Below are 23,394 nucleotides of genomic sequence, written 5' to 3'. Positions count from 1 at the left end.
GACCAAGGTTTGAGAATGATGTAATATCTCATTTTTAAAGTCTTTGTTACTAAAAAATACCACAAAATTAAAGTTTATCTTTCTGTCATAAAGTACACAGCAGAAAAATCAGAACAGGAGGTCAAACAAAGGACAGAAACATAAATAAGACCACAAACAATCATCAGTTTGTATTTCCTTTTGAAATTTATTTTCAGCTCTTTAATATCTTATCTTTAGTGTGTTGGCATAATCATACATGGGTGCGGTGCATACAGTAAGTCAGGACTGAGAACAGGAGTGCATCCGTCAATCAAAAGATAAACCTCAGATTTGGTTTGAATAAAGCTTATACACACACAGAGGGAGGAGGCGTTCAGGTGCTGCTGGGAAACTTTAGAAATGGTCACAAAGACTGGACTCTTAAGGAGGTATTCTCGTATAGCTCCACACTCATCTGTTTTATTGCTATCTGACAAGGCACATGGACAAGTTTGCATTAACAAACAATACTAAAAGCTTTTTCTCCCCTTGTGTTTCTCATCGTCAAACCTTTACTCGACTTGAGTCTCTGGTTTACAACACAGAACACAAACTGTACATACAGATCTCCCTCCTGGAAACAACAACAACAAAAGTAATGTCACATAAATCATACAACACAGAATCACTTTGAATCAAAACGGTCTTTGGCTAGTTCATTAGAAGTGCAGCAGCACAGGCGTGCCTCGGCTTATTGCACCGGTCTCGTGCAGAAAGAAATAAAAAGTCTGTAAATGATGGAGATCTGAAAAACAAAGAACGAAAAACAAATCCTAGAAACATTTTGGAGCTCCGTGTAAAGTTTTGAACTTTTCAGGATCAGTCTTTGGTCAGAGATAGAGAGGGAGATGTTTTTGGAGAACTGGTCTGTTGGCAGATTTTTATCCTGAGCTTGTTCGATATTTTAAAAACTTTTGTCCAAACGTAATGAAGGTTTCAGCGTCTTGAGGCGATTAAGATACTCTTTGGGAAAGTTTTTTCACCCCTCAGAGATCAAAATTAGGAAATAAATCGTATGCATTTTTTTGTTTTGCAGCTTGAGGTGTTGTTTGGAAATTTTCTGAAATAATGCAACTTTCATAAGAGAGCATTTAATATGATTTGACAGACAAGATTTAGCATAAAGAGAAACAGTTAGTCTCCAGTTTAAGGCAACCAAATGAAAGTTTTTGTGCTTGTAAAGTTCAAAACTTTAACATTTTTACAGATTTATTTAAATGTGTGAACAAACTTTATCAAGTCGTTAATATTAAACAGGGCAGCAATGCTCTTAGACAATATTCTAGCTTTTTAGCAAGCTAACTGTTAAAAAAATTATGGCTTTGCAGGAAGTCCGTGCTCGGTCACACAGATGGAAGATTTTACTGTGACGCTAAATTAGCAGAGGCACGTTTTTTCCTGTTTTGCCGTGTATTGTCTTGATGTTTGACACAACAAAACTGTGACACACGTATTCACTTTCTGGTCAAAACTGCAGCTTTGACTGTTTCTGACACGCATCAAGTCCAAACTAGATTTGAAGTACAAGAAGAGTTCAGTATTTAGCTTTTTTTTTGTGCCACACTTTGTTCAAATGCTGTTTTAGAAACCTAAAGATTCAATATTCTCTCCATTTATACAATTTTACAAAAATAAAGGCAGAAAAAGGAACATATTCTGATAAAAGGTTTAATCCCTCGTCAGGTGAAGCCATCAGACCAGTTCAGTCATAGCAGGAAGGAGGGGGGACAACGAAGGAGAGAGGAGAGGTGGAGTAAAGGAGGGACTGTAGACGAGTACAGTGATAAAGCTCTGGCTTTAGTCTGAGCAGGTTACGTGGTTCTTAACAAACAAACAAACAAACAAACAAACAAACAGACGACAGCTTCCTATCTACACTCAACTCGACTCCTTCTGGTGCAGAGTGTCATGGTTTCTCTCAAGTCAACACACGGCTCGTCTCACTAATTATAAATACATTAGTCAAGGAGGAAGGCACGAGCACCCGGGGTCATGTGTCTGCCGCTCTACATCCTCTTCACGTCTCTGAACCTCTGCACACGTACTTTGTTCCTCTCTGCAGCATCAAGGTCACATTCTGCATATCTTAAGCTTTCACCGTCTTACTCAAAAGATGTTCTTCTTAATCTTCTAACCTCTCCACAACCGTCCTTCACGCCGTTAACTTTAGCTCATCACACCCTCTGAGCCCTCCAACCCCACGAGTTAGTGTTAGCAAGCAGAGAGAGTAAACAGGGAATAAAGAGGCAACAGGCAACAACTAACCCTGATTTTCTCTGACAACAATCGTCTTCTGTCTCTTTCAGACTCGTCCCTCATCGTTGTCTTGGTCATGTTCCCAAATAAAGCACAAAAAACACACGAGGTGCAAAAAAAACGCACCCAAAATATTTGTTATTCCTTGGCCTCATATATAAAATCAGAATATTCAAACAGCAACAGTATTAATCCCAAAAATATAATATATAAACATAAATATATCAATTAGTTTTGCTTGATTTTTATTATTTTTTAATTTTTTTCTCAACTGGAAGCACTTAGGCTTAGGCAGAGCGCGGTCTGCTGTCGTGTGATTGGAGGATGAGGGAGGTGAAGGAGGAAGGTCCAGGCGTCCGTGTGTGTGCGGAGCGGCCATCATCTGGAGTTCAGTCTGGGAGCCGTCTGGAAGAAGAGACCAGAGCAGAGGTTAAGATCAAGCAGCAACCTCCGGTCTAAAAATATGAGTCCAATGTGGAGGTGCTAAAAACTGCAGTTCATTGAGGATCCGCTTGAGGCTGGCTCTGGAAGTACCGGAAACCACATACACACCAATTCAAAGAAGCTGATCTTTACAGCAGAAATAAACATGTTTACAGTCTGGTACAAAAGACCAGTGTAGTCTGGATAGCTCATTTCTTGATCGGCACACACTGAACGGGGTGAATTTATTCATAACGTGGCAATTTGGAAGATATTGAGATTAAGAGTCTTCCAATGAGAGGCACAGCTGACTTGATTGACAGGCGGGAACACTGTAGCTGTTGGCGAGGAGGCTCAAAGCCCGCCTCTTTACGTCACAATCGTTCAACAGCAGCAATATGGCTGCCACACAGTTGGCCTCAAAACAGTGCTCCAGAAACAGATGCGTGAGGTCACGGATACTACGTTCATTATTTATACAGTCTATGGTTTAGACTCTGACTCTCGAACACAGACTGTAAACAACTTTCCCCTGCCTTCTTTCTACGGCCACCAGGGGGCGACTCTGAAAGAACCTAATCCTTAATTTCAGCAGTATCTCAAAAAGTATATGATCTCAGTTTCTTGGTTCAAGTTCAAGCAGCAACCTCCGGTCTTAAAATATGAAGCCCATGCAGAAGTGCTAAAAGCTGCAGTTCCTTGATCGTTCACTTGAGGAACTGCAGAAAAACCGGAAACCACATACACACCAATTCAAAGAAGACAACCTTTACAACAGAAATAAACATGTTTACAGCCTGGTTCAAAAAACTGTTCAGGTCTGAAGAGCTCATTTCTCTATCGGCACAAACTGTACAGGGGGTGATTTTTATAATTTGTTATTTTTGAAGATTTTAAACGTACAAGTTTTGCCCAAAGGGCATGGCTGACTTGATTGACAGGCGAGCACCCTGTCCCTGTTAGCGAGGAGGCTAAAGGCCCGTCTCTTTACCTCTCTTTACCACACTAGCTCATATTAAGTTATTTTGAGTTCAGCATTTCCAAAATGGCAAGCATCGAAGATTGGCTCAAAACTGCGCTCAGGAACAGATGGGTGACGTCGCAGATACTACATCTATTTATTATACAGTCTATGGTCTTGATCCGACTGAGAGAGACCGAGGTTGATTCATGGACTCACCACAGACAGGTGTCCGTTCTTAGCCTTGGTCACCAGTAGTTCAGATCCAGGTGTGAAGTCGATGATCCCCTCCTTCCCCTGACCCAGTGTAAACTTTATACTGCAGAGGAACAGAAGAACACTTCATGAAGAGGAGAAGAGACGTACTTTCAGAGAGAGTTGTAACGCTGGACGGCCTGCTCACCTGCCCTGGTTGATGTTGATGCTGTTTACTTTGTCGGCACAGAGAGCTATCTTGGTCAAGGTCTCGATGACGTGGTCGCTCTGCAGGACCACGTCTCCCTGAGGATGAAGCGGCACAGAAGAGGAGTTAAACTTAAAGTCAAACATGTTTACACTCCTTCAAACCTTCAAACCTACAAGCTGCTTTAAGTTTGAATCATTCATAACATGCTCTCTCTTACCTTCTGCTTGTTGTCATCACTGGGCACGTGCAGAACGAACAAGCCGTCACTGAGAGAGCTTACAGAGATACCTGAGAGGAGGACAGTTTGAATGAGAAACCTGCTTTAACAAACACACCCCCTCTCTGTCATTAAATAAGGTGGTGACCTCTGACCTTTCAGGGCTCCGTAGTCGATGCGCTGTTTGAGTTTGCCCTCCTCCGCTATGATGGCGCTGGTGCCGGTGAGCAGCAGCTGCCGGGGACGAGCTTTGAAGCCTTTCCTGTCATACTTGGTGACTGGCACTGCGTACTGAGAACGGAAGGAGGATGGTCAGAACACTTAGATCATAATCACAGGACACAAAGGGATGCAAATATGATTGTTAAATTATTAAATGTCTGTCTTTTAAGGTATTTTAAGTCAAACATTTAGGCAGCACCACACTTGTCTGTGCCTGAGATCATGTACTTGTTGAATTGCCTCCCCCTAGTGGCCAGAAGAGGTATTGCAAGTTTCTGCAGCAGCTTCATATTTTGAAGGCCAGTTTTTGCCTTCATTATTTTTACAGGAGAGCTGAAATGAGAGGGGGAAATGTGGAAGACTGTAGCCTCTGTATGTGTAGCTTTACGAGCTGAGCTAGCTATTTAAAAAGGCAAACTGCCTCTTTATCCTTATTTTTTATCTGCTCTTTGATTTCCACTGCACAACAGTTTATGTATGAAACCACAGAGCTTGACCTCTCTGCTAATTTCTGTCCAACAGTTTGCTGCATGTACCTCTTTTATTGCACATCAGGTCGTTACAAGTTTAAAATAAAAGAATAAAACATGAATAACCTAATAAAAAGGAGCTGAAACTGTTTATTTTGCTCCACTGACCTTCATCTTCTCGCTGCCCATGGCCTGCAGCACTTTGGGGTTAATGTCCTCTCCATCTGAAGAGAAGAGACACTCTGTAAACATCTGAAACATGACCTGATGAAGTCTCATGAAGTGTTTCTCACGAACAGGAAGAGTCTTACTGAGTCTGGTGCCGACGAACAGCTTGGGTACGCTCTGTGGGTAGTTGTCCTTCTTGTCCTTGAAGATCTCGCTGGCGGTCATCTTCTGCTCCATCTGCTCAAAGAACAGAGAATCAGAGAACAGTGATGAAATATGACAGAGATGAACCCGACAGTTAGATCACAGAGAGAGATGATGAACTCACCTGGTGTTTCCACTCAGGGCTGATCTTCTTGCAGTAGCTCCACACCATGTTCTGCATGCACAGCTTACGCAGATGCTCTGATGCCTGAAATCAGAAAATTTGATCAAATGTCACATCACAAATGAAGCAAAACTACTCCCAAGTATTAGATTGTTGCAGCTTTATCAAGAGGAGAGCATTAATTATTGATTTTTGCTGGCTCCCGCTTCTTGAACTTTAAGATTTGAGGCTTTTTCCTCTTTCTTTTATGAACTTAAGTGTAGATACTTTGGGTTCTTGGTCATTTATTGAACAGAGAAAGAAACACGAAGGCCTAATGTTTGTCTCTCAATAATATTTCTAGACTGAATGAACACTAAAACATGTTTATCACACTTATAGAAGTGTTTTATTCTCAGTTATAGTGTCTTACTGAAGTCAATTTATCACAGAATGTCTTGTCTTCTGGACTTTAACACCTTAAGCAACAGTTTTAAATAAATACATAACTAAAGATGTGTGTATGTGTGTGTCGTGTCCCCACCTCGGTGAGAGCAGCCGGAGGTGTGGGCCAGCTCTTGTCGAGGACGTTTTTGGGCAGATTCCTGCGCAGCGTCATGAGGAAGGAGTAACGCACGTAATCCAGGAAGTACTCGTTCTCCGGGCAGCGCTCCTTGTGGCGGTAGATGAAACCTTTGATGAACCTGACGAGAACATGAACACATGTCAGCACTCAATTTATAGCTGAATCACAGAAGGATGGTGCTGCTGTTTTTGAGTGTGGTGTGGTTTGAGCATCTTTCTGATTCAAAGATGTTAGAAATGGTTGAAAAGTGAAACGTTTCTCGCCAGATGTTGAATAAACGTCTATTTTCGACCAGATTTCATCAGGATTTGCAATAACTCACTCATTCACCATCCAAAGTGTGCATATTTGCAGACAGTTATATTAAAGCTTGGCAAATTTTACAGGTTTCAAAACAGATCTGCGTTTTCTGCCAAGTTGAGGTCATCGCCAAATCTACAAGCAACGCTGGTTCAGCAATCTGCAAACGAGGCGGCCCCACATTCAACTCCCACAATCTGCCATATCATCCACACAATCTCTTCCCTCTTTCAACTTTATCCACTGACTTTATTCTCTCAATAGAGGCATGAAGAGTCAAAAACTCATCCTAAAGAGAAGTCATAAACATTGAGACGTCCAAATATCAACCTTAAAATCCCTGTTGGTGCTCATAAGGAGTCATTCTGCAAATATTTGGGGGACATTTTTGATCTCAAAGAGCCTTAATGCATCAAAGATTAAAGACACAAACATTTAGATGCATTGTATGAATTCAATCTCTGACATTTGTTGATAATAAAGCTTGCACGATTCAGGCGGCTCCCCACATTCATTAAATCGAAGAGCTGCAGAATTTAAAGGGCAGGTTTGGGCTGAATGTCCTTTGTGCAATATCATTCATGAATCTGATCTCAGGACAGGGCAGAAAGCAGTTAAATGAAGCTGATGCATGACTCTTTCAGCAGCTGTAATCCTCTCTATGTGGATTTGCACTCTTCTGGTCTGTACCTGCGGATCGTATCAGCAGCCTGTCGCCTGCGCTTGGCCCTCCTCCTGGCCAGGATCCCTCTCCACCACGCCTGGATGGCAATAACTGCACGATACATGACAAACACAACATCAACTTCAGCTTCAGCTTCTGGGTGTTAGACTCTTAAAGTGATGAACAGAAGAGAAGGAGAGACTCTGCTCACCTGAGGTTCTGAGTTTTTGGAATTTGGACTTTTGGTTGTAGCCTTTCCATCCCGCCTGCAGCTTAGTGGCTGAGTGGTGCGAAGAGAAGAGGGGTTCAAATGTTTAGTGATGATGAAATAAACACAAATAATCAGTGATGTCAGAAGCTCGCTCTCACCGAGGCTGTGTTTCCTGGTCTCTAGTGCGTCTTCGGTGGCAAACAGAGTCTTCGGGAAACGGATGAAGATTTTGGATCTAGAAGGTCGAATGTAGAAATATATATTACAGAATTAAAAGAGGTAGAGGAGGCTTCAGCTTGTGTTCTTTAACAAGAATATGTTTGTAGGTCTTTATTCGTGCACATTGTTTGCTGACCTGCCCAGTTTGTACTCCTCAGGTTTGTATCCCAGGTGTTTCACCAGAGTGGCGACTCCGTCCGACAGTTTGCCCTCCCAGTTCGGCCACGTGTCGGGACACAGAGACTTATACCTGAAGAGACATCAAGACAAGTTTAAACTAACATTCAAGACTGGACAGACTCAGAGATGAGAAGTCCTGTTTGATGCATGTTGCGTCACATTTACGCTTCTCGATTGATCACCTCTGGAGGAAGACCTCGTAGCGCCGTCTGTAAGCAAAGCCGGCCCTCCTCACTCTCAGGTTCTCCATCAGCCCCAGGTACTTGACCTGGTGACGGATCAGCACATCGTCAAACCGACCTGAGACGAGAGGAGGAGGAGAGAGGGAGAGAAGGAGAGAGAAAGTCAGTTGGAGCAAAATGAACCAGTGAGAAGCAGAAAATGCTGAACATCATCCGTAGGAGTGACGGAGGACAGAGCGACAGTGTGACCGAACAACAAAAGGTCGACTGTGGAGAGAAACAAAGGCCGGCCCGATAAACTGACGACCACACGGAGAGTCACACTGCGGCCGCTCAGGCAGCTGAAAACAAACTGTTTGTGTTTGGAATTAGCTAAAGCTCCAGATTAACATGATGTTTCTGAGAATTATGAGCCGCTTGAGCTGAAAAGTGAAGAGTGTTTACAGGAAGGGTTACATAAAGCCAGGATCAAACGGATGAGAAGGGATGAGAGAGCGTGTGATATCAAGACCTCAGTTTAAGGGTTTACAGATTCAAGTGTTGGCTATATTAGAAAGTGTTTAAATCTGTACATTTGTCTTGTAACATATCTCAGAGTAAGATCTTCTTCCTTTGTTTGAAACATCCCTTCATCAACTCTCAGTTAAACATTGAGGGCTCGTCTTTTAGTATGAACATGTTAGTTTAATGAATCCCTCTCTATGTCATTCATTCAGTGATTTGTGCAGTCAAAAACATCTACACTGGATCAGTAATCATCTTTAAAAAGTGTTGCATTAATATTTCTTCTTTGACTTAATTTCTGCACATTGTATTTGAGTTCACATGAAGTTCATTTTGATGCTTTTGTTGCAGATTTTTAAAGTTTTCTGGGTGTTTTTTTGTTTTAAACAGAAGACGTTTACAGTTTTCTGTAACATCCACACATATTCTTCAAGCTTTTCTTTACATCAAGTCAAGTCAACTTTATTTATACATCACATTTAAAACAACCAATGTTGGCCAAAGTCCCTTACAAGTTAGAAGGTGCAAAAAGACGGGTGAGGATTTGGCTTAATGGTTAAATTGTGGGCTCATGTAGCGGGCGGCCAGGGTTCGATGTAATGTCATTCCTACACTCTCTCCCAGTTTCTTACCCTATCCTCTCCTCTATAAATAAAGGTGTAAAAGCCCAAAAAGTAGAAGAAGACAACAATGAGCAACACAACATATTATATCAAATAGTAAAATCAAGTAAAATCTGTTGGGATATTAATGTTCTCGACTCGAGGAGAAGGAATAGGTCTTCATCAATGATTAAAAAGATTCAACAGTATGAAACTTAGATTTATATTTCAATGTGTGAAATAAATAGATCAATAAATAAACTTAAGAGGGATAATCCAGGCTGCAAAAGATAAGCTTTGAACCTCTACAGGAATCAGGTTATTACAAGTTTATAAAGGCTTGCAGATATACCCGATACCTAAGTGTACATTTAACAAGTTGCATCATTTTTTAAACCTTTTTCACAGAAACTAGAACAAAGAATAGTAACCTGTTTTGTTCATGCTGCAGCTCTGAGTATTTAAGTGGAGCATCTGCTTTTTTAATTCCAGCTTAAAAACCATAGTGCTTTCTAAACTCGGATTATTTTCAACATTATTAATAAAAGCTTGAACAGTTTTCTGCCACGTTGGAGAAATCAAACGTTTGTTCTGATATGTTTCCTGATAAAATGCTCTTGATGGGGCGTGGGCATGGCCTAACGGTTAAGTTGTGCGCCCAAATAGTAGCTGGCCTGGGTTTGATTCCAGCCTGTGGCCCCTTTCCCACATGCCATTCCCCCACTCTCTCACCCAGTTTCCCGCTCTATCCACTGTCCTCTCCTCTCTAAATGAAGGTGTAAAAGCCCCAAAAAATAAAACTTTAAAAACAGAAAATGAAATGCTCTTGATTCAAGAGAAAACAAAAGACTAAAGAGACGTCCAAAAAGTCTTGATTATTAAAATATGCTTGAATAACTTCTGAATGTAACTTAAAATACTCTCTGAAGTCGTGATTTCTGACTGATCTTATCTAACAATGAGGAGGCTTCTGGTTTCCGATCTGACACATTATCAGTCTGATAACTTTAAACGTACATAACTTGAAACTCACGGCACATCTGCGTCCTGATGTTCAGAAAACATGACCTCATACCTGCTTGTTTGGAGTCATTGGGCTTGATGCAGCGCACGTACGACGGCTCCTTCGACATGAGGATCTCCATGAGCTTCGCCAGACTGGCTTTGAATTGGGTGGCCGCCTGGAGGGGCAGACACAAACACAGAGAGGAAAAGGTGTTAAAAAAGAGGAGAAGAGACGAAGGTGAGAGGACGACGGTCAGGAGCTGGAGGCAGAAACCGAGGAGAGCGTGAAGCTGCAGACGGGTGATGATGATGATGACCTCAGCAGAGCGACGCAAGCGGAGTCAGAGTCAGAGTCAGAGTCAGAGCGAACACAGGGAGCAGTGTGGAGGACTCAGCCTGTGACAGCACCCTGCTCGAGTGTGTGTGTGTGTTTAACAGTGTGTGTGTGAAGGGCACACAAGTGTCAGGGCATTCCTTGGTGAGAGGGAGGCAGCAGAGAATCCCCATCCGAGCCCCCACTCCTCCCAGCAGACGGGAAACACACCGCTGACTGTTTATCTGTGGGAAACTATGCTGGGATGCATATTCATTTATTTCTCCTACTTCTTGTTGATTCACTTTCACACAGAACAGTTACAGAAACAAGATGGTTGTCACGATCATGAAGCGAAAGAGAAACTAGAGGCAAAGATCAAAATAAACAGTTGTTACTTCAGATGTCTGGGTTAAGAGAAGATGCCCTTACTCGACCACCCTGCTCGTTCAAAAAGATTATAAATCAATTGAGTTAGACACTTAAAAGTGAGTGGTCGATACTCCAGAGCAAGGGTCTGCTATAGCTATAGATAGCTGACTGTCGTGAGGGGATGCAGAAATGTCTGGTTAATGTGACGTCTGTTCGCTCATAGAGGAAAATAGAAGGAGACAAGAACAGCAGAGAAAAGGAGAGATAGGTTTAAGATACAGAACTAAAGGCTATGACAGGGAAATCTGCAAATTGGAAGATGATGCATGAAGGAACTTGTTGTGAGATACGGCGAGGTTAAAGGACTAAAACTCAAAGCGATGCACACAGACCCGATCACCCTGCTTCACGTCATCATCGGAGGAAACATTCAGTTTAATGTGAGCTGAGTCTACAGAGTTACTGTGACTAAAGACGCAGCTCAAACTGAGTATACCTGACTACGTTCAGCGTTACACATATAATCATTTTTAAATCCCTCCTCTCAACATCAACTAGGTCCCTCATCCTGGGACAATAATTAGCCTGAAGCCACATGACGGCATGCCCAACCCACCTCTGTAGTGGCTTCATTGGCTGACTCTTTTTTCTTTCTTAAACTCACCTATTTAAAAGTTTTCTGTTGGATGTTTTACCCTGATGAAGGCCACAAGACTTAATGCGTTGCTCTAAGAATAAAGTTGTTCTTTATACTACAAGCGGCTCTGGAGTTTTTAAACTTTCAGCGTCAGAGATAAAATCATTTTCAAATCATTGAAACAATTTATTGAGGAGACTCAAAATCAGCCCGTAGCAATGACAGCAGCTGCTCCTTGAAGGACATGATTTCAGGTTATTCGTTAAGGTTAAAGGTGACAGGTATTGTTGTTTGTTTTACGTCAAAAAAAAATTAAATAACAAAATGTTCTACTTCATCACTGTTTCTTGATCGCCCTGCAATTAAACAATATTGCAATATTGCAAATATCCATTTCTTGAGTAAGCAGCCGTGTAATAAACAAGATGATGTGAGATAATGTAACCATGACAGGTTGTTGATGCTGTTACGATCCACTAACTATTCATGATAAAAAGACGGAGTAACAAGAGAAAGAAATGAAGAGAGGAACAACAGAGACATAGATAAAGGAATAAATAGTGTAAAGATTATAGAGAATAAGGCATTAAGGGAAACGCTCACACACACACTCAGATATCTCACCGTGTCGGGGCGCTTCTTGTCACTCAGCTCCTCTCTGTCAAAGCACTGGTTCAGGATCTTGTTCTCTGACATGCACATCACCTGCAAACACACACAGAGGATGTTTTTAACCTCTGTTTCACAAACAATGTGCAACTTTATCAAACATAACACACTTTTACACTTTTACACTCACCTCCTTTAAGTTCCTGAAGAGCAGGTCGTTGTTTTTGTCCAGAAATCCTGAGAGACAGACGAGAGACAGTTAGAGACTTTAAGACCGGACATCAAGACAGGATCAGATCCAGTTCCATCTTACAGACAGGACTCAGTCTGATTTCATCTTAATCCACCATGAGCAGAGCACTTTGCAGCATTTAGCAAGTTACAGTGGCAAGGACAAACTTCCTTTAACAGGCAGAAGCCTCCAGCAGGACCACACTCGTTGTTGTTACGTTGTCCCTCATGTTTACAAAAGTTCTGTAAATTTGTTTTGCACCCCTGACCTCCACATCAAACCACAACAACACACAATATCTGAGGACACTGGAGCAGCACACACACACAAATAAACACATAAACACACCATTGACATTGTAGTTGACCTCTCCAGCGTAGTGCAGCAGTCTGAATTCGTCACGGCCCATTACCTTCCGGGTCTTTCCATCAGCCAGCTTGTGACTGCAGGGAAACACACACATACACACACACACACATAGCAGAGATACATGAGTCACATCAATTCAACACTTTACAGTCTGGACCAGAATCCAGACTGATCACTGATATAAGACCAGACTGCAGCTCTGTGTCAGTTTAACACGACAGGGATTCAGGACTCAGACTGACGTGACTAAGTGTGCGTGTCCTCCCACTGTGTCCTCCAGCTTCTCCAGGAAGGTGAAGTCACTGGCGTCTCCAGGTCTCAGACACTCTTCGTCCTGTGATAGGAAGAGAGAAGGAGCAGCAGTGAGTCATTTACTTACATTAAAGCATGTTTGCATATTCTCCACTCAGCCCTGAAACCAAACAGGAGAGGTTTAAGGGTTTTGCAGGAATAGCTGTCAGGGCAAAGATGGGACTTGTCAGAAATCCACAGTTCATTCATGCATGAGTGTGCTTGTCTCCGTGTGTCTCCTCACCAGAATGGAGATGATGCCTTTGAACTTCTCTTCCACCAGGTCACAGATGATCTTGTTGTTGAAGTATTGCACCGGCTCCCACTGCAGGGACATGAAGACATGTTAGTTCAGAGTAAGAGAAGATAAAGAAGTGTGAGAGGTGCAAAGACATGAGAGAAAATCGGTACTCAGATGCTCAGGCTGAGCTGCAGAATTAACACCTCTATGCTGTAGCTGATGCTAAAATTATTTCAATATTAATGTTGACAAAACTTTGAAAATGTTCTACTCCCGATCTATTGAATCAGTCCTCATACTCCTCTTGGTCTCTTTGCACGAGTCTCTTTGCTTTACAAACTATAGCAGACTGTTGTGTTGTTTAAGTCTGCAGACAGATTGCAGGTTTGACCCTGAGTGACCTTATACACCTCCACAAAGTAAGACCTGGCTAATCACAGTCATAGTCATTTAAGCTGACTCTTCTTGTTCAACTTTTATTTATCCTAGTGTCTTTAATGTTGCATTTAAAGCTCCAGTAAGGAGTTTTTGACATGTTGAGACACTGACTGGGGGGCGCTGTAGTCCTAGCGGTCTAAGCGCCCTGCGTATTGAGGCTATGGTCCTCATCGCAGAGGTCGCCGGTTCGACTCCCAGCCTGTCGACCATTCGCTGCATGTCTTCTCCCACTCTCTCCTCCCCACATTTCCTGTTTCTCTTCAGCTGTCCTATCAATAAAGGCAAAAAAGCCCAAAAATATAACTTAAAAAAAAAGACACTGACTGAAATTAATACTGATGGTTCTGTATGACTTACAAATTCAAACCAGACCATGAGGGACAAAAATGATCAAATCTATTAGAATAGTATGCCTTTATTGTCATTGCAACAAGTACAACGAAATTGAAAGGTGCAGTCCTCATTAGGTGCCAAAAACAATGCACCTAACGATGGAACAACCAGCTGCAGCGTCCATGTGCGCAGCCATCTTGGATCAAGAATTATTATTATTATCAAATGAATAGTTATTTTTTATGCTTGTAATCGCTGTGAGGGGTAGGCGTTAGATAAAGTGAGTTACAGCATGCTGCACAAACAGCCTTTGTTTGCATTCTGCAAAGATACGCAGTGAGTTATATGTGTAACTAAAGATTGGAGGATGAGATTCTGCTGTCAGAAAAACACTCAATTCAAACCAAGAGATAAGAGTTACAGTTTGTCCACCGGAGGGCGCCAACATCTGCACAGCCAGATCTCCACAGGAGCTTTAATGTTGGCGTGATGGATGTTTGTTTTTCTGCTGACTGCAAAACAATCCGCCCCCTCACAGAGAAAATAATGACCACCTTGAACCTTGATCCTTGAATCTTTCGCGAGGCATAAATCGTAGTCGTCTGAGGTCGTGAACTCAGAATAACCATTTATATAAGATCCATGGCTCGCTGTGTTTCAACCATCTGATGTGAAAAATGTGAACATCTGGATCATAAATCTGTCTCCATTGTTGCTAACATAAACACGACTATTCTATATGATGATCGTAAATTCAGATATGTGCAGAATCTCAGGAATCCTGGCACACACACACACACACACACACGCGCTTCTCGCCCCCTTGTATGTGTAGACACACATGAACGTAGCATGGTTAGCTTATGCGCCAACAGCCTCATAATTTCCACAGAGACGACAGAGAGCGGCCCACGACCCTGAGGTCGGATCATAAAGAGCTCTTTGAGAGGTGGGTCCAAGTTTCTCCCACAACCTGCTCGCTGAGCAGCGTATTTTCATCAGACTGACCACAACAGGCCCTTGTTTCAAATAACAAAACACGATCAGTGTGATGAATAGAAATGAGGCGGAGAAAAGGAGTGCAGCTAAGGGAGGAAAATCAAGAGAGAGGGGATGATAACTTTGAATGCAGCCATGTTTGGTTTGGTTTTTTACTTTCCTTCTGAATTCAACTCAGCAGACAGCACAAAACCACTATACAGCTGTTAGAGGCAGATCTCATGCACGAATATTTAATTAAAAAGGATAAATAATAAATCCACAGTCTGGAAAAGAAAGGTTTAAATAAAAAACTATGAATACATTAAAAATGCATTACTTAATTAAAACAAAATAAAATATAATAAAACCAAAAATAATAAATTAACAAAATAATAAAGTAAAATAAAAACAAAATACAAATAATTAATTAATAAAATAACAAAATCAAATAAACCAAATAATATAAAAAATAAATAAATTAAATAATAATATTAAACCAAATTAAATTAAATTAAAATAAAATAAAATAATTAATTAAATATATAATTAAATAAACTGAGCCCTGTTTGAACATATTCCCCTGAGTATCACTATAAAAATAAAATAGATTATAACTCTGACACGAACAGATGGATTGGTGCAGCACCCTCTGAGATTTATTGGCACTCACTGTAAATAACATCAAGTTAAAGCCTCAGCAGTCATAAATTTAATTATGGATTTCAAAGTGTAAAGCACGGCTGCAGCTACAATCACATTAGGAGCTGTTAGTGGAGACTAAACTGACACTGAGAGGAGAGAGGAGCTGACGCTGGAAGGTGAGGGTGTCAAAACAGTACAATAAAGGGTTTCCAGACAATGATGGACAGGAGGAGTGAAGTGTGATGAAATCACAGGGGGTGCAGTGGTGTAATGCAGCTCAGGTGTCTTCGTATATGGAAAAAAACAAAGGAGAGGAAAGATAGCGATGTCTGACCGTGATGCCTTCAGACTCGTACTCCTCCTGCTCGGACTTGAGGGTGAGCTCGATGAAGAGCTGCTGCAGCTTCTCGTTACAGTAGTTGATGCAGAACTGCTCAAAGCTGAAACACAACAACAACAAACACATCAGCTAAATGAGAGGGAGAGGTTTTAGACGGGTCATTAAAATACGGCGTGGTGATTGACCTTTCATTAAAGGCTGATTTAACTCACTCAGACTGGTCTCGCCATGAGTGCATCAGCCATGTCCATGAGATTAATCAAAACAAGTTATGAGCTCTGTGTAGGTCACAGTTTGAGCCACAGATTTGACCTTGAAAATTTTTTTTCAACAAAGGTCCCCTTTTATTCCTGGAGTATTCAGCTGCATCTCAAAGTGAGGAGTGATTTAAAAAATAACCTGAAACTCCAGTGGAGAATGAAGACTGTGAGATGCAGGTGAAAGCTCATGAAATTCATCAAAGTAGACCTCAGGGCTTTTGTGATACTGACTCTTAAAAGCACTCAATAAAGCTCTGTTCAGAAATAGAGGACAGCCTGCCCCTCAATTCTTCCAAAGCTGCATATTCTCATATGCCACATATGGAGTCTTCCCTGTCAGACGTTGTGGTAGTCACCATGTTTACAAGACATCCAAGATGTTGGGTGAAGCAGAGTCTGACACTGTGATGACAGTTTCTACGTGTAAACAAATTTCACAGTATCAATGAACGGGTATGCAAGAAAATCAAACCGGTTATGTGATGTAAACGTCATCACCCCTCCCACTCACTCATGGTGGATTTTCCTGCATCGTCACATCAGCACACAGAGCCGGCAGGAAAGTCCACGTACAGAATATGTCTGTTTAAGTTCATGAATGCAGCCCACTCTGAACATTTCATGACATTTGTAGGAGTTTAGTGCACAAGTGAAAACAGCTTAAAGTTTTTATTTGATGGTCAACCCGCCCAGACTACGTTGCATATTAATGATATGAAGCCTGGTGTTACAGGGGGCTGCAGTGAATGCAGGTTGAACTATTCATGCTGCAGAAGAAGCAAATTTATCTCAAAGATTGTAAGTGTACAGCTCTTCAGGTTCAATCCTCACTTCAAGATGATGTCCATTAGTTTGACAAGAATTTTCTTTTGTTTGTTTTCCTCACAATGTATCAAGTCTTATCTCCTTAAGAACCCTGATTGTGTCATGCATGTCATACCATAGCTGCCCGTGCTCTTTGCCAGACAAAGGTATTGATTAACAAAAAATGTACAAGAAGTTCGAGTGGCCACTATTTTATTTATACTTGTTCAAAAACGTAATGGCTGCAACCTGTGTCACACTTTGCATAAATATCTGATACAGACTTTGTTTAATTTTTAAGAGCTTCTTAAATTAAATATTCACAATTTTTAAACACTTTACCTGTTGTGCTGGAAGACCTCAAAGCCGTAGATGTCCAGCAGGCCGATGACAGAGTAATGCTTGACGGAGTCATCCTGGAAGAAAAAAACAGAGAAGAAGAAAAGATAAAATTCATGCATGTTTGGAAAGGAAAACATGCGCTAAAATAAAGAATTCAAATAAAGATTTACTGCCACATCAGAGTTTGACAATAAAATCAAGAAACACAACTAAATGTTGCTACCTTCACTCATTAAGAATATACTTTGAGAGTATCAGAAATGGGACCCTGAGGAAGATGAAGATGTTGCTGATAATAGAATGAGCATCATGTTCTCCTTGTAGGACTGTAAATGTCCACTAGGTGGAGCTGTGCTGCAACAATTCAAAGAAGAGACATCCACATGCTCTGATTGCACCACTGTGTTGGATTTAATTTAAAGGACTTAGAGTGACTCCTAAAAGTTTTCAAACCTGGACTCAGTTTGAGAGATTTTGGGGTTTAGATTTCAGAACAGGATCTAAGTAAACCTACATGTAATTATCTTTCAATCATTGGCTCTACAGAGACATACATGCATTTGTATGTGTGTGTGTGCACGCGTGTGTAGGTACCGTGTACGACAGTGAAGCATTAATCTTGTTGACCAGCCAGGTGAAGGTGCGTCCATACACCGCTTTAGACAAAGCATCCCTCGCTGATGACGCCTGCTCCAAGTTCAGCGGGCTCATCATCTGATGGAGAAAAAACCCACAAACATGTAAACAAACCACGAAGAAGACAAACACACACACACACACGGCCACACACACACACACACATACACACACGGCCACACACACACACACACACACACACACACACACACACACACACACACACAAACACACACAAAAACACACAGGAAGGACGAGCGCCAAGCATACAGAGTTCAGCAATCTGACAAGTTACAATATAATTAAACGCCAGTGGAGCAGACATACACACAGACAGGAAAGCTCTGTGTATGAATGCTTCTCACACACTTGTTGCACAATGAGAGTGTGTGTCCAAACTCACCTCCTCTCCCTTGGCGATGATCTTCTTGTGTGTGAGAGCCTCCGTCAGAACCGACCCGTTCACTCCTAACAACTGGAGAAGTATCACAAGATCAACATGCATCACACACAACCTCAACACACAGTGATACATGATCTACAGAGTGGACGCTACTGAGCATGTGCAATGAAGAATAAAGTCTTACCCGGGCCAGGTACTTGATCTGTGTGTCAGAGGTGATGCAGGCGATGCCCTCCTCTCCCCCGTACTGCACGTTCCCCAGGTGGAGCACACTGGCGATGATGTTCAACAGCTCCTACATGGAGGAAACACAGAGGAGAGGGAGGAGATGAGGACAGGAGATGAGGATATAGGGGAAAGGGGACACAAGGGAGGAGAGATGTACAGACTTTCTGCACAATAAAGGTTATCTAAGTCTTCCTCCTGTACTCGAGCTGAAAACTTCTCTATTTAGGAACATCTTCAACAGGATTATGCAACAGAGACCTCCTGCAGGACTCGTGGGCCGTCTTCAAACAGAGAAGCACCAGTGTGCACAGAAAGCATCGCTCCATGGCTGCACACATTCACACCTGCTCTTCCCTCAAAGTCTGAGAGAGATCTGAGAGGGCCTGGCAGCCGGCCCAGACTCAACAACGTGGAGGAAGACTCCCACGCCGAGCACAAATGAGTTCTCAGCGTTTAATGACACTTTCAATGACAAACTTCCAGAGAGCAAGTCTGGACATGGAGGACTGTATTGCTTAGTTATGTTTGTCGTTAAAGAGGGGGGTCTGAGTTTAAATGTATGTTTCAACTTCTGTTTAAAACATGTGAAAGACAGGGTATGAAGCCCGTGCCCCATGTACAGAAGCTGTAGTCTTCATTGCAGTAGTTGCTGATTCAATCCCAAGCCATGACCCTCTGCTGCATGTCCATCCTGACTCTCTACTCCCCACATTTCCTGTCTTTCTTCAGCTGTCCTGTCCAATAAAAACTCCCCAAAAACATTTTAAAAAATGTGAATCATGCATCATCTACAAATTAAAATGAAGCGTTTCATAAGGGATCAGAGCTTCCAACTTTTACCACAGAAGTTTCCTCTTTCGCCCTGAACTTGAGCAGGAAAAAAGGAAACTTCTGCACTTACATCCATCCATTTATCCCTTCCCTCCATTGGGTTGTGGAGGTAAAAGGCTAAGCAAGTTGCACCAAATGTTCCAGCTCCTCCTGAGGTCATATGAGATGTTTAATCTCTCCAGTGAGTACTGAGTCTAACCCTGGTCTCCTCCCGACCCAGAAAACCTCTAAAGGGAGGCATCCAACAGACACCTGAACCACTTTAACTTGGCTCTTTCAATGTTAAGGAGGAACATCTCTACTCTGAGCTCCCTCTGGATGTCTGAGCTCTGAACCCTGACTCTTGACACCCTTCAGAGGAAAGTCAGATCAGCTGCTTGCATCCACAATCTCATTCCTCCAGTCTCTACCTGAAGCTCAGGACCAAAGATGAGGGATGCAACGTAGATCGACTAAACCGAAAGCTTTGTCTTCACTGCAGACGAACCTGTGTGTCAATTTAACAATAACCTGTCACTCCTTAAAAAGACCCTGAGATACTCAATACTTTAACTCCTCTGTCCGGTGTTTTCCAGCTGAGAAAAGACACAGGTTTTTATTTCTGTGCACAAATGTTTAAGAGCCTGAAGAAGAAACTCTTAGCGTGCATTTAAGGTCCAAACCATGGAGCTTTAATTGTCATCTTCCTAATATCATTGCGCTCTGCCAGAACATCGTAAGTTCTGCAAATCTGAGGATGCATTTAAAATTCTGCAGCTTACAGACAATGTGCAAAGGAGGATCTATGAAAGTATGTCTCGTGTGTTATTGACTGAGATTAGCTCTGAAATGATGCTCATTACGCAGACACTGTTTATATTTCTGACACAGCTCGTTGTTAAGTTGCCTGAGATGTGTTTTGTGTGTGTTTATGCCTCCACGCCTCTCAGCGTGACAAAACAAACACACAAGGTCAATTCACACGGCCCCGTTCTTACCTCCACGTCATCCTCGTTGAAGCCGATCACGCTCAGAGCTTTCCTCACCACCTTCCAGTCGCTGCGATCGTTGATGGAGCTCACTTTGGGACAGTTTCCCTTCAGAGGAACATAAAAAAGAAACATCAAAATCACTCTGAACACACTTTATGTTCTCAGTCTCCTTCAAACTTATGTTTCCTAGTGAAATAATGAACAAACTCCACAAGCGAGGTGACGTGTAAATAAATCTGTAAACAGCTGTTAGCATGTGATGTAAACACGTCTCTGCGCAAGGGTTGTTGCTCTTGTTGCTGAAGCTGTGTGTGTGTGTGTGTGTGTGTGTGTGTGTGTGTGTGTGTGTGTGTGTGTGTGTGTGTGTGTGTGTGTGTGTGTGTGTGTGTGTGTGTGTGTGTGTGTGCGTGCATGTGTGTGTGTAGTCAATAAGGGTATGGTTCAGTTTTTTCCTCTAGGCAAATTTCCCCCCTGAGGAAAGTTGCTCTGGTTGCTCTGAGAGTCCCCGACTGAGAGCCCATTAACCAGAACTCCCACTGAGACACACACACAAACACATGCATACACACACACATGCACACTCACACACATAATCCCCCACTGCAGACCAATGACTTTTGACAGGAGAGAGGAAGTGTGAGAAAGAGAGAGCATCCCTGCAGTCTTCAAAGTCTCTATAATTCACAGGATGAAGGTGAGACTGCAGGATAACTTCATATTAGAGATCATGCATAGTAAGCAGGTTGTCACAGACAGGATGTTGCATTTCTTCATGTTTAACAGTTGTCAGGCTCTTTTAAAAAAGGTATTGGACTCTTACTTTGACAAGGAACTGGTACTGCTGAGGGTTCCTCTCCAGGCCGAGGCGGCGCAGCAAGTCCTCCTCCCCTCCCTCGATCAGCTGATAGAAAATGTGGAAGTTCCTCTCCCCGTGGTTCTGGTGGACCACACGGGATTTCTCCAGCAGGTAGTTGATGATGTGACCTCCGACGGGGGCGCCCTGCCGACGGGATAAAGGCCAAGGAGGGAAGGGGAAGGAGTGGGAGGAGGAGGAGGAGAGGGTGAGGCTGGGGAACTGAGGTGTGATGGAGGAGTGATGCACAGTAACATGCAGGGCAACAGAAACTTTGAGGGCCAGGAAATATCTTGTGTAACATTTAGAAATACAGGAGGAGAGATTGATTCAGACGTGATTTAATTTCCTCTTCTTTTCTCAGTTTTTGTCTTTATTGATAGGAAAGTTGAAGACTGCTGCAACAAAGGCTTTAACCTCTGTATATCGGGAACACGCCTTAAGCACCAGGTTAAAACGGCGCCCCAGTTAATGATTAATTAATATCAATGTAGGGCTGGGCGATAATTCGATAAAGATAATTATTGATATTATTTGCAGCGATGTTTACAGGGTGTTAAAAATACGCAAACACAATAATCCATTCTTGTCTGTTTTGTAGGTCACAAAGAAGCATCAGTTCGTTTTCTAAATTTTCCTCACAGGAGCTTTAAAAAGGTTGAAATATCACTTCCTGGTATAAAACTTTATCACTGCTAGTCATCCTCCCTGATGTTATGATAAAACAAGACGCCATTACATCTTTGCTCCTTGCAGAGTGAAGTTAAAGTCGCTGCCAGTGAAAGCTTAACTCTCTCACTCACCTTGAAGTCGAACTGAATGTCCATGTACTTGCCAAAGCGGCTGGAGTTGTCGTTTCGTAACGTCTTGGCATTGCCGAAGGCCTGGAGGAGGGAGAGAGTGGGAGGAGGAATAAAGAGAGAGAAAGGAGAGGAGTGAAATGAAGAAAGGAAGGTGGATGAGGAGGTATAGCGGTGAAACAGAGAGAAGAGCACAGGCGTTAGCGTCCCTGCAGTGTGTGTTGCAGACAGTAGCACAGATCACAGGACACAGCGTACACTCGAGCGCTTGTTCACATCTGGAAAACATCTGTTAGAGACACGCCAGACATCAAAACAAGCACTTCTGTAAACTCGCTCTAATCCTCAGAAAGAAAACACCAAACACAGAAAGAAGAAACAATCTGTGCTTTAACTATTCACACACACGGAGACGCAAATATCTGACTCGATTCTGAAGAAATGCTTCTCTGGTGTGTGTCAAACTACAGCTGCTGGAAAGTTTTACAGAACAAATGTATTTACGCTGATTGTCACGGCCCCGCCTTAGTGCTTGATGAACCTATTTTTAAGTGTCTGTGAGTGTGTGTGTAAGAGAGCTAAGGTGTGGTGCAAATCCAAGTCTGATGTGATCCACCTGCACTGCCAGATGAGAAGCTTGACTGTCCTTGCAGAGGCTTTACTACCTGCAGTCGCCATTTGTGAGGTAGCATTCATTGTTACCAGCCTGGTCTTGTTGCCTCTCGTGCATGCAGCTCAAGTTCAGTGTTTGTGAGTTGCTGGAGCAGAACTAGTTGCATCATGTGTTTGTAGGGGATGACTTCGGTACCTCACCTTAGGAGGTTTTCTTTTGGGACACTAGGTTTAGGCGTGCTGCTCTGATGTTGTTTGGTTCCTTAAGTCAGTAAGGTTTTAATTCTCACTTGTTGGAAAGGACCTCCTTCTGCTTTTACATTTCCTGGTTTGATTTGAGCTGCACTCACATTCACCTCACTTTGTTATCATCACACAATGTTACTTCTTTTTTTGTAATAAATTACTTTAATTTACAAACAACAACTATGTGTATAAAGCCTCCATTTCCCTCACCAGCTGGGTCACAGCACTGATGAAAATGTATTTAAAGTCTACAACCCTCAATTTGAACACTACATGTTAACTAGTTTGCCTTTTACTTTGACCCATGCAGGCCACTGTACAAATATCATGACTGCAACAAGACTCAAATCAGATTCATGCATTGTTTTGTTTGGTCTGATTTGGATTTTTTTAAATGATTGTAACGTAAAGTTTGATCTCTTAATGTGCACACATGAAGCGCAGAAAAAATGCGCAAGTTTTGTGTAAAACCTCATGCATTGTTGCAGAAATGTGCAAAACTATCAAGTTGATAGTGCAATGGTTTGCAGCTGCTGTTGTAGAAAAGCTGAGCCCCTCCCAGATCTCTTACAGAAGAAAGTGATGCATCGTTGTCAAAAAGAAAACATCAATTTTTAAGTTCTTACGAAAACAAGTGAAGAAAATATGTATTTATTTTCACACCGATTATCTGCAGACAGTTGTATAAACCATCCAGTAAGTGTGT

At 42.2% G+C, this 23,394-nt stretch overlaps 1 protein-coding gene across 1 annotated transcript in view; it reads right to left on the bottom strand.

The window, feature by feature from the left end:
• Window positions 1-167: 167 nt before the first annotated feature.
• LOC117825211 (unconventional myosin-Ic-like) overlaps window positions 168-23,394 on the bottom strand; it is a 74,011-nt gene continuing 50,784 nt past the window's right edge. Inside the window, exons 5-32 of the mRNA XM_034700919.1 lie at window positions 21,834-21,914; window positions 20,998-21,177; window positions 20,184-20,282; window positions 18,332-18,442; window positions 18,148-18,219; window positions 17,703-17,822; window positions 17,109-17,182; window positions 15,697-15,802; window positions 12,972-13,052; window positions 12,679-12,770; window positions 12,416-12,510; window positions 12,026-12,072; window positions 11,851-11,931; window positions 9,975-10,080; window positions 7,794-7,911; window positions 7,568-7,681; window positions 7,371-7,447; window positions 7,213-7,281; window positions 7,028-7,112; window positions 5,996-6,155; window positions 5,473-5,556; window positions 5,288-5,381; window positions 5,145-5,200; window positions 4,440-4,575; window positions 4,285-4,355; window positions 4,065-4,162; window positions 3,881-3,980; window positions 168-2,682 (exon numbers count right to left, since the gene is read on the bottom strand). Coding sequence (XP_034556810.1) covers window positions 2,656-2,682; window positions 3,881-3,980; window positions 4,065-4,162; window positions 4,285-4,355; window positions 4,440-4,575; window positions 5,145-5,200; window positions 5,288-5,381; window positions 5,473-5,556; window positions 5,996-6,155; window positions 7,028-7,112; window positions 7,213-7,281; window positions 7,371-7,447; window positions 7,568-7,681; window positions 7,794-7,911; window positions 9,975-10,080; window positions 11,851-11,931; window positions 12,026-12,072; window positions 12,416-12,510; window positions 12,679-12,770; window positions 12,972-13,052; window positions 15,697-15,802; window positions 17,109-17,182; window positions 17,703-17,822; window positions 18,148-18,219; window positions 18,332-18,442; window positions 20,184-20,282; window positions 20,998-21,177; window positions 21,834-21,914 — 2,634 coding nt within the window. The 3' untranslated portion in view covers window positions 168-2,655. The remainder of the gene's footprint in view (window positions 2,683-3,880; window positions 3,981-4,064; window positions 4,163-4,284; window positions 4,356-4,439; window positions 4,576-5,144; window positions 5,201-5,287; window positions 5,382-5,472; window positions 5,557-5,995; window positions 6,156-7,027; window positions 7,113-7,212; window positions 7,282-7,370; window positions 7,448-7,567; window positions 7,682-7,793; window positions 7,912-9,974; window positions 10,081-11,850; window positions 11,932-12,025; window positions 12,073-12,415; window positions 12,511-12,678; window positions 12,771-12,971; window positions 13,053-15,696; window positions 15,803-17,108; window positions 17,183-17,702; window positions 17,823-18,147; window positions 18,220-18,331; window positions 18,443-20,183; window positions 20,283-20,997; window positions 21,178-21,833; window positions 21,915-23,394) is intronic.

The sequence above is a fragment of the Notolabrus celidotus genome, chromosome 14 (assembly GCF_009762535.1).
Source record: "Notolabrus celidotus isolate fNotCel1 chromosome 14, fNotCel1.pri, whole genome shotgun sequence".
Lineage (NCBI taxonomy): Eukaryota > Metazoa > Chordata > Actinopteri > Labriformes > Labridae > Notolabrus > Notolabrus celidotus.
The sequence above is the reverse complement of the archived record's forward strand: the minus strand, read 5'-3'. Positions and strand labels throughout refer to the sequence as shown.